Source organism: Phallusia mammillata, chromosome 1 (assembly GCF_965637545.1).
Source record: "Phallusia mammillata chromosome 1, kaPhaMamm4.hap1.1, whole genome shotgun sequence".
In the NCBI taxonomy this organism is placed as follows: domain Eukaryota; kingdom Metazoa; phylum Chordata; class Ascidiacea; order Phlebobranchia; family Ascidiidae; genus Phallusia; species Phallusia mammillata.
In genome coordinates, this window is record NC_137252.1 from 20,068,701 (window position 1) to 20,079,866 (window position 11,166).

The 11,166-nt window shown below is 36.0% G+C and overlaps 2 protein-coding genes across 4 annotated transcripts; one reads left to right on the forward strand and one right to left on the reverse strand.

Annotated features, from left to right (window-relative positions):
- Positions 1–582: 582 nt before the first annotated feature.
- LOC145214648 (pre-mRNA-splicing factor syf2-like) lies at positions 583–2,889 on the forward strand. The gene is made up of 2 exons (XM_080083218.1): positions 583–1,087; positions 1,580–2,889. Exons 1-2 carry the CDS (start codon positions 724–726, stop codon positions 1,936–1,938), a joined length of 723 nt encoding a protein of 240 aa, XP_079939344.1. The 5' UTR covers positions 583–723; the 3' UTR covers positions 1,939–2,889.
- Positions 2,890–3,532: 643 nt separating this feature from the next.
- Positions 3,533–10,840, reverse strand: LOC145214630 (methionine aminopeptidase 1D, mitochondrial-like). 3 transcript variants are annotated; one of them, XM_080083205.1, is made up of 4 exons: positions 10,781–10,840; positions 7,762–7,898; positions 7,551–7,703; positions 3,533–4,223 (listed from the first exon to the last, which is right to left on the reverse strand). In XM_080083205.1, exons 1-4 carry the CDS (start codon positions 10,791–10,793, stop codon positions 3,582–3,584), a joined length of 945 nt encoding a protein of 314 aa, XP_079939331.1. In that variant the 5' UTR covers positions 10,794–10,840; the 3' UTR covers positions 3,533–3,581. The 3 variants fall into 3 exon arrangements, with proteins under 3 accessions (XP_079939331.1, XP_079939317.1, XP_079939322.1); XM_080083191.1 differs by lacking the exon at positions 10,781–10,840 and adding an exon at positions 8,762–10,774; XM_080083196.1 differs by lacking the exon at positions 10,781–10,840 and adding an exon at positions 8,003–8,827.
- Positions 10,841–11,166: the final 326 nt, after the last annotated feature.

An 11,166-nucleotide genomic window follows, 5' to 3' on the forward strand; every position in this document is an offset into this window, starting at 1 on the left:
GCTAAAACATGCGCACAGCTCCAAATTCGTGTTTTCCACCTGTATACCTGACAGAGTGAATACAAGCAGAGGACCTTTCTTGTCATGCATCGAAGCGTGACCGTGTCCGAAACCATTTCTACAGGAGAATGACGTAACAATGGATTTTTGGTGCAGTTTCTCATCATTACTTTTAAAATCATTGCTTACGCAGATTTGAGCGAGCGCGATACGCACAGTTTAAACGGGCCTTAAGGCTAACAAGAAAATTACAAAGAACAGTACTATAACCTTTGTAGAGTTCTTGGTTGGTGCACATGGGATCAGTCGAGTAGGCCCCAAAACACCAACCAGGGGAGGCATTGGATTATAGGCATTTCAACCGTATACAACTAACTTTAAAATAAATACTTGATTTAAATATTTCCTAACCATATCTTAATGATATAATACATTTCCGTCGAAGGTTAGGTTAATTATTACAAAGAGTACAGAAAACTCTGATTAATACCAATATAATACCAAAAAATTAAAGATTACAAGATATTAAGTTATTTTGTCATAGTACCTTACGTGAAATGTATTATATCATTAAGATATGGTTAGGAAATATTTAAATCAAGTATTTATTAAAGTAAGTTTTCGATTTCAAAAATCGTTCGGTTTTAGCATAGCTGTGCGCCTTCACTGGTAAACATTGCCTGTGCGACTGTGCGTTTGGTGCAAATAATAGACATCAAGAACATGGAAGCACTAAATAACATAGAAGGTTCATGTGACAAAACAAGTGCATCATCTCATTCTCCCAAAAGCAAATGCAACAAACATTTGGAAAAGTTGAAGTCTCTGAAAAATCGAAGATTTGAGTCTAAGAGACTAAACCGTGCAGAAGTTGTTGAGGAGGACCGGAAGAACAAGCTTCCATCAAACTGGGAAAGTAGACAGCAGCGAGTTGAATGGAAACTTGATGACATAAAGAAACGAAAAAAATGTGAGGAGATAGGTGTTGACTATGAAAGAAGAAAGGTCATGGACGTATCTGCAGCTGATGCTGATCGGTGGGACTCAAATAAAAAAAGGAAAAAAGATCCAGATCAAGGGTTTTCAAGTATGTTTTGTTATTTCTGCAGTGTGTTCTGCTCGTATTTCTTGTATACAAGATATAATTGCCTGATTGTGTCATTGTTTGCAAATACATTAAAAAACTGCACATATTGTGTTAATAATGTGACTTGTAATGTCTTCTTTCATTAGATGGTCAAAAATTTACATGTGTGTTGTCAAACCATTATTAATGCCCCAACACCTATTGGTTTATGTTAATTTTTGTATTTGTTCTATATCATTATAAATATATATATGTCTAACTTGCACAACAAAAAATGTTAAATAAGGTTTTAAAATTTGGTACCTTTAACAAAACGGTTCATTTGGTGATATAATTATTTAAAATGGAATCTAAAAAAGTTAAGTACCAGTAAAAGTTAGCAGATGTACCCAAATAACTTATAACCTAGAGAGCTCTTTAATGATCAACAACACACTAACATTTAATGTAATCATTTTAATAGTAAGCTTAACTACAAAATGTTTTGGGCAGCGTTTCAGGAAGCAGGAGCTCGTCATTACCGAAAACTTGTCCGCCAAATTAAGCCAAACATGGAAGAGTACAACCAACAAAAAGAAGAAATGGGAGAAGAAACATTTTATGCTGGAATAAACACACTGCTCCCTGGACAAGTAAAAGACACAAAAGAAGGAATTGACAGGATGGTACAGGACCTTGAAGCACAGATGGAGAAAAAGAAAAACTTTAGGAGACGAAGGGCACATGATGAGTCGAAAGACATTGACTATATCAATGAAAGTAATGCAAGACACAATGAAAGACTTGAAAAATTTTATGGAAAATATACTGCTGAAATTAAACAAAACCTTGAAAGGGGCACAGCTGTATAAAACACTAGCAGAGTTTCTGATTGCCAATCAAAATACTAATCAAAGTAATATAAATCACTTTAAACAAGAAATATAAAAATATATCTTTGGGCAGTTGGTAAAAAGGGTTAATTACCTTCGACATTTTGTACATTACTTTTTGCATGTTGGTGTTGAGTAGGACTCCATTTTCTTGGCTGGGCTAATCCGCGGCATAATTCTGCTCATAGGTCGAGCATAACAACATTTAATCCAGTTTATAAGATTCTGTCCAAACTAGAAGACAAACAGGCTAATTCCAGTCTGCGGTGTCAAACATTTTGAAATTTTCTAGAGAAAGTATGGTGTCTGGAACTTTATAAAAGTTGCAACTATATTAGATTATCGCAAATATACCTCCCCTTCTTAAAACCATTTTAATCTTAGGTAATTAAAAGGTCAACTTGAGCTTTAATCCTGTTGATAATGGCTTTCTATAGTTTTTGTCAGTGTTTAATAAGGAGATGGGTCGTATTGGTTGCAAGTATAGGATTTTTTTGGTTTGGGGATGAAAGTGACGACCCCTTGACTTACCATTTTTTTGCAGCGTAGGACCAGGTATCAGTAAGTAAGGTTTAAATATCTGGCCAGAACGTCTGATAAAAAGAGTTGTAGGACTTTTGCTTGACTCTACCTGTGTTGAATTTGGTTTAGGGAGGTTTATGTTGGCCAGATGTTGTGTAATTTGAGAATAAGAATATTTCTCCTCTAATATTGAATTTTAATGTGCATAAATTCGGTCGCCAGTCTTTAGCTTGTGAATCACCATTTTTTTACTTCTTTTAGTTAAGCAAATACTTTGCATTTTTCACCCTTTTGTGCACACAGAGTCCTGCTTACACAACCGCGCCCTTCGTTATCGATCAGGTTTTCTGAGTTGTTTTTAATGCATGTACTTTGGACCTGCACGTCCATATAAAACAGACAACCTCATTATGTTTCTTTTTCAGAGTCAGATAGTGTACATAGACTTAGAATCAGTCAAACCGGAAGTGAACTCAAACTCGCGAACTGGTTTAGGCTGTTTTAATAAACCTGAATCAACCTTTTCTTAAGAGCTGTGTTCCGGAGGGCCACAGGTGCACCAGAAACACCCACTAAAAGCTATTTTCATTTTTAATGCGCATAATTAAGTGTGTTGCAAATAACTTTATTCCCTAATTTAATCGACTATTTCACACACTATTTTTCCATATTGAGGTTTTTTACGATTATGGATTCTTGTTTAAAGCCGAAATTAGTACCGAATTCCAACAAAGGTTGCCATTACCCTTTTTTCAGGGGGCCACAGGACTTAGAGTTACTTTACTTAAAAGGGGGCCACGGTCCAGGAAAGGTTGAGAACCACTGGGTTAGATATTAAATTAGTTATAAAACTTACCCTAACCCAAATATTCCTAACCATCGGCTTTTTAGCATAATTCTGCTATATTTCTAATATTTCTAAAGCTCTTTGCACCATCTATCAGTTATTTGCCAACTATTGTTAACACGTTATGTTAGCAGCTCGCCAACACTACCTATTACTCCGATCTGGTGGAGTGCGATGGGGTTAATTTGGTCTTGCCCACTTAACCACAATCATGCTTGTAATTTATTACCAATAAACATGAACATGTAATACATCAAGTCAAAATTTCAACTCCAGTATCTGTGATCAGCACTGTGTGCTCCGCTTGTGCTGACCTTAAGTTGTCCTTTGATACAATAGTCCATCCATCAGATAGTCTTTTTATTTGGTTTGAGCCTTCCATTAAAATAGGTTCAATAGTAAATGCCATACCAGGCTTCATTAAAAGATTGCTAGAATTTGTTGTGTGTAGAACATTTGGAGGTCCATGAAAGTATGATCCAATTCCATGCCCAACAAATTCCTTACAAACTGAAAAGCCACGAGAATTGGCAAATTTTTCAATTGCACATCCAATTTTACTGAAGTTATTTCCTGGAACGCAAGCTTGAATTCCCAGTTTTAGACAATGTTGTGTTGACAATATTAGCTTATGCGCTCTCTTATCGATTTTGCCTACAGCAAAAGTGTCTGATGTGTCACCATGGCAACCATTCACAAAAACTGTAATATCTATGTTGATAATATCACCGTTAAGGAGTGGGCGATCATCTGGAATACCATGGCAGACTACATTGTTAACAGATGTACAGCACGATTTTGGAAACCCTTTGTAACTCAGTGGTGAGGGAAAGGCTCCACATTTAATGATTTCAGAATGAACTACTCCATTAATGTGCTCTGTCGTCACACCTGGCTAAAGAGTTTAATGGCAGGTCAAAACTGCAAATCTAACAATCTTCAATTTTATTCAGCTAAAAATTGTATATTTTGCACCTTACCAAACTAGTTAGCTGCCATGTGAATTGCTATTGCTTTGATTTATCTAAATCAGTGGTTCCCAACTGTTGGTATTTTATTTATTCAGTATTTTTGCACACAAATCGCCTAGTTGACATATAAAAAGTTTGTTACTTAAAACATTGGGTTGTAAATCACTTGCTATAATCATGCAAATTTAGGATGCTTGTAGCTTTACGAACAAAATATTTTGTGTTAAATTGTTGTGAATTAACTCAAACAGAAACACTTATGTGCCCACCATCAAACCAGTTTCGAGGGAATTAGGGTATACTAGAAGAGGAAAAGGTACATTGAATAAATGTACTAAATTTTAAATGCCTTTTATACAATGTCAGAGCTAAAATATGATTTACCCAATTTTGTGTCAAATGACGCTTTGCCCTGCATTTATAGATTCAGAATGTAACAGTTGTCTGATTGAAAATACTTTCTAAGTATGGGTGGTATGCGGTGACGATGTGTAACCTTAAAGCGCTACACAACCACAGAAAGGTTGGGAATCACTGATCTAAATTTAAAAAAAAACTTATAAAGGTGGCTTTCTAATATACTTCCATTTTATATATTCTATACGATAACTAGAAGGGTGGCTTAGCACATTTTGTTGTTGTATTTACACTATAACCTATTTTAAAACATAAATATATTTCCTATGCTTATTTTGTATTGGGTCCCATATTAGCCATCGTCTTTTATAACCTTAGTTGTTTCTGCATGCAAAAACTTTTGGGTCCCCACACATGTAAAGTTAAAAATAGTGCATTTCAAGAGAGAACCATAGTCCACATGCTACCCAAATTTTAGCCAATTCCGACACTGTTTTATAAACTGACCCATTTTAGGGACTAGTAAGGTTACAAATGGGGTTGGACACTAAACTAAAAAAATGAAACCTCAATGACTCAATCATTAGTATTGCAAAATTTCAGCCCAATCTGCCAATGTTTAAAAAATCAACCACTAGAGTGTTTTGAGCAACCACCGTTAATGCTTCTGACATCATAGGGATTTAACAAACCCCTAACTGCCATGACGCAAAAATGTCCACCAAGCAACCCACCAATGAGTAACATACAACTGGTTGCCCTTGTAAGACTATTGCGACAAAGAATTTTTCGTTTGTGGTGCCCAGTAACATACAAATACGTTTTACACTTTGGGGGCTTGTGGGGTAAATGTTGGGGCTACAGGGTTGAACACAACAATCGACACCTATAAATGTCATACTCTGCAAGCTATACTAATTTTAGCCACTTCCAACATTGTTTACAAACTCACCCATTTTAGGTGCCTAGCGGGGTAAATGCTCGGGTTATCAACAAAAACGAAGCGGTATGCACATCCACATAACTATATCTACCATCTGTGTAAATTTCATCTAAGTCCATTAAACATTTGATGGAAAAATGAGTCAGACAAACTTTAGGCAGAAAATAACCCATTTTAGGGTGCTAGCGGGGTAAATACTGGGGGTTATCAACAAAAACAAAGTGGGATGCACATCTACTAACTATATCTACTATCTGTGTAAATTTCATCCAAATCCATCAAACATTTGATGTAGAAATGAGTCGGACAAACTTCGGCAAGAAAATAACCTATTTTAGGGGGCTAGCAGGGTAAATACTGGGTTAACAACAAAAACAAAGTGGGATGCACATCTACATTACTATATCTACCATCTGTGAAAATTTCATCCAAGTCCATTAAACATTTGATGGAAAAATGAGTCGGACACACTCTAGGCAGAACATAACCCATTTTAGGGGGCTTGCGGGGTAAATACTGGGGTTATCAACAAAAACAAGGTGGAATGCACATCTACATACCTATATCTACCATCTGTGTGAATTTCATCCAAATCCATCAAACATTTGATGGAAAAACGTGGCGGACAAACTTTGGGAAGAAAGAACAAAAGAAAAAAACAAACAAATTCGAGTAAAATCAATGTGTCCCCTTCAGGGAAGGGGACCCATAATTACCAATTCACTATACGCGCATTTGTGCGGATTTACAGTAAACAAATGTCGCGGTGATTTTTAGATTCTTAAGGACAAATTTTTTGAAAGCGTTAACCCAACAATAAAAAAAATTTGTCCGTATTCTTTTTGCACCATTAATGTCATATAATTACAAAAACATTAAAAAAGAACGAAAAAAATACTTTTAATTTAATCTCTTGCTTTGATCAAAGTTGTCGTTCAAGGTCAGTTTTTAAACACAATTTTCCAAAACTGAAAATGTGCGTGAAAACTTAACAAAACGACATAGCATGGCTGCGCAAAAACAGCTGATTTCTAATCACCAACACAACTGTCTCAGACATCAAGCTGAGCACTCCTGCTGCATTCACCCGCCTTAATTGTAAACCAGTGAATTACTTCTTTAAAAGTTGAGACTTCTATCTGACTGACAGTGTACACATATTATGGACTGTAAACGTAACTATTTGGCCGATTAAGGCCAAATTTTTTGAATACTAAACGAAAAACTACTGCAAACAATTGTTTAACATTTCAGCACATTAAAAATGGGTGAATCCAATAAAAAGTTACAAAGTTAGAATACCTTACATTGCACCAACCAACAAAGCATGAAACTCACAGATTATGTACTTAAGTCAGTACAGCCGTTTTAATTTTTTTCGTTTTGGGGGCCTGTAGGTGAACCGCTGGGTCGTTTGGGGTCAAGCTTCAGAAGGATCAAATTTGGATTAATAACTAAAATCTGTGCAAATTTGAATAAATTTAAAGCACTTTTTCTTGACCAAACATATTTAAGAAACCAACGTTAGACAGAAACGAATATTTTGGGGTTTAAGGGGTGAAAATGGGTAAATCTTTTTTTAAGGTACAAAATTCTTTAAAATAACTTATATTGCACCAAACAACAAAGCATATAACTCCTAAATGAAGTACGTTAGTCAGTACAGCCGTTTCTAAAAAAAATACATGTTGGGGGCCTATGGGTGAACCGCTGGGTCATTCGGGGTCAAACTTCAGGAGGATCGAATTTGGATTAATAACTAACATGTGTCTAAATTTGAAAAAAAATTAAAGCACTTTTTCTTGACCAATTGCATATAACAAACCAGCATCAGACAGAAAAAAATACGGACAAAAACAATATGTGAGACAGATAAATATTTAACTAAAACAAAGTTAATGACAAAGTAAACTACCTATCCATCTCTAGCAAAAGTTATGGTGATACTTACCTCAACCATTAATTTTGCTTTTGCCAGTATGTTTTTCGCAATTACACATGCATCCTTAAGTTGTTTGATTTGCTCTTTGTTTTTCAATTCAATGGAAGAAGACAATCTGGTCAATAGCATTGACTTGTGAGAATAATCAGGTTTCCTGATATGCTATAAATATAAAATGTTTAGAAGGCATATTTAAGAATTGGAAGGTATTTGTACAAACCGGGGGAACTAAGTAAGTGTCTTTGCTCACCGCCCCTTGTTGGACAATCCTTTTGTTTGTGGTATCTGCAATAGCACTGGTAAACTTGACTAATCTGCTCCAAATTTTCATAGAGGATGTCATTTGGGAAGCTGGCACTATTAACAAACAAAACTAGAAAATTGACCTTCCTATATATTTTCATGATATACACTCTATGTCGTATTTCCCATTTATTATACACACTATGTGACCTACTAACTTGGGGGTCGCCAACCCACGGCTCCGCAGCCGCATGCGGCTCTTTGATGTCTCTGATGCGGCTCAGTTTTTAAAATTACCAAATGTTTTGATGACATTTATGCCGACAATTATGAAGAACACAAAAGTTGTAAAAAAATTGCATTGCAATAACATGAGCGAACCCGCTTCTAGTAGCTACAATTGACCGAGTCTTTACTATAAAACGAACATTTTGAAAGAGCATAACTGGCGGCGTGTGGGTTAATACACAATGTGAGATTATTGTTTCGGTTTGCAGCGTATATGTGCCCGCAACCATAGGCGCCGATTTTAAATTTTTCCCGGGTATGCCATATTGTATGACATCATGAAATACCAAATATATTTTTTGTCGTTATATGTGGTGAGACTATGTTAAAGCTTGCAGTATATAAGTTTACGCAACGTAATTCCACCGCCAAACCCTTCTGTTGCAATTCAATGCATGTTTGTGCGCGGTAACACATTGCAAAAACATTTCACCCACTTGCTGAAATTACGGGAAGGCGGAACAATAAAGATAAAAAAGATTTAGCTCGGACGTCATCATACGTCGCCAACTACGATAATGTTTTATACCTTTTAAAGTCGCTGGTTTCGATTACAACGTGTCGCCTATTTAACCCAGTGAGTTAAGTGACGCATTACTAAATTTAAAGTTTAGTGTACTTTTAACGATGCCTTAAAATGCCAGAAAGTTTCGATAAGCTGACACGTCAATTTTTGTAAAGCTACCAACCTATATGTTTGCGACATAACAATAAGCTTTGTTTTTTTTGGTTGAATATAGACAGTCGTTGTCCTTGCAGATTGGACTGTATTCCAAAGTTTTTCATCATGTGGTTGTTGACTTATAACCCGGGGCTACGGCGTTTCCCTTCCTCCCGTAAGCGAGCGCCAATACCTTAGTTGTACTTTGTATAACCCTGTTTAAATTCCAATGCTTCTTGAAGACGTTACAATTGTAAAGAATGCGAACAATTCATGGGTTGTGAAACAATAACCCCGATTGAAATCAATTGTGCGTGTTACGGATTGGATCTTATCAATATAATTTCCATAAACGCATGACTAACGTTGGTCCAATTCTTGGGTATGCGGCATACCCGGCATCTCGTTTTCGGCGCCTATGCGCGCAACAATACCTGTTTGTTAAAACCTGGCTTACAATACGTGTTAAACAAAAAATCAGCGTCTGATAAAAACAAAACATCCAATGCTACGTGGGGAGTTTAATTTGCTTTTACGGATGACAAGACCAGTTAAGTATGTGTGCCTAACATGCAAAAAACTAACTAACAACAAAAATTTGAAAGGCTTGTGACAAAATATTGACATTTCATTTCAAATTGCAAAACGCCTTTGTGGCTCCCAACGCTTTTTTACTGAGTGAAATTGATCCGAACAGATCTTAGAGTGGTAAAGGTTGGCGACCCCTGTACTAACTTAATTCTATTTGCAAACAAAAAGGAATGGGTCCTCCTTACTATTGTCATGTTTTCAAAAGTAAAAAAAAATGGAACTAGAAAGTTGGCTTTCCTATATATTTCCGTTTTATACATTGTGTACTGCAGCGGTTCCCAACCTGTGGGTCTCGAACCCAACTGGAGTCGCCTGACAATTTGCCTGGGGTCGCCTAAGGGAATGGCTCCCAACTCATTTTAGGCCATAGACTAATTTAGCAAATAAAAAACAAAAGAACTGGGCACCACATTCCTTCCCTTCATTGTTTTACTAAAGTATGTAAACTAGTAACTACATCTGGGGTGGATCTTTAATTTTCGAAGACTTAATTGTTTTCACAAAATGCTAATTATTGCCTTGATCAGAACCTGCCAACTTGTTTTGTATTCTCGCGATAATATCACTATCCTCCAACTTAATAGTCAAAGAACTAAAATTTAATTTGTAAAATTTCAGGCTGTCAATGATGCATCGAAAGACAAGTATTAGGAAAAGAAAGTATAGTGAGAAATATATTTTGCGGTATTTAGAAGTTAATTTTAATGTTACTAATTTTATCCCTGGGGTCATAGGCAGTGACTGGGTGGTGGCGAACACCGTGGATATTTGGGTTTGTTTGTATCGGGTATCTTACGAAACACCGTAAAATCTGAACAAATTTGGGAACAGTTTTGCTTTTGAACAAGCGTGCTGACGAAAGTTTTGCTTTTGAACAAGCGTGCTGCCTTATTTGTATGACGTCAAACACACAATTGTTGGCAGTGAATGTATTGGCCACTATGGTGTACAATGCGATTGTTCTGTAATAAGTGGTCACTTTGGGTGATACAAAAGCAACGACTTCACGAAACTGTTTCTAAACATTGCTAAACCAAAAAAACGTTAAAGCGAATTGTTCCAAATCAATATTATTTTAAAAACATTTTTTTGTTAAAATTGACGAACTTTGCTTTTTATTAAAAGTATATTGGGCTTTGAGTTGGAGCTCGTTTGGCTGCACGCATTAGTGACGTCATAATTTAAATCCACCACCTTGCATTTTTGTAAAACTTGACGCCTATGCGTGGGGTCACCACAACTTGGGAACTGTTTTAAGGGGTCACGGCACCAGAAAGGTTGGGAACCGCTGGTGTACTGTATTTATCAATTTACTATACACAAATGGATCTGTGGGGTCCCCACACACATGTTTATGCAAATCAGTCATGGTAAAAAGGTTTTCAAATTCTTTCTTTTAGATTTTATTTTTAGATTCTTTATTAGAATGACAAATTAGTAGAAAACATCAACCCACACTTCAAAATCATTTGTCCATATCCCGTTTACATTATATTGCCATACACTTACGAAGTAGTATAAACCAGACAGATGGCTTTCTAATATACTTCCATTTTATATATTCTATTTCCTATTTACCAATTTACTATACACATCATTTGATCTACACATATGATTGTTTTTGCAAGCACAAACGAATGGGTCCCCATATGCGTGTTTGTGCGGATTTACAGTAAACAAATGTAGTTAGTTTTAGATCCTTAAGGACAAATTATTAGAAAGCATTATCCTAACTTTTGACACCGTTTTAATAGCAACCATTCCTCAGTGTTCAACAATACCCTTTTGCCTAATTTATACATGACTTAAGTATTGATTCTTGAATTGATTTGTCAAAAATAA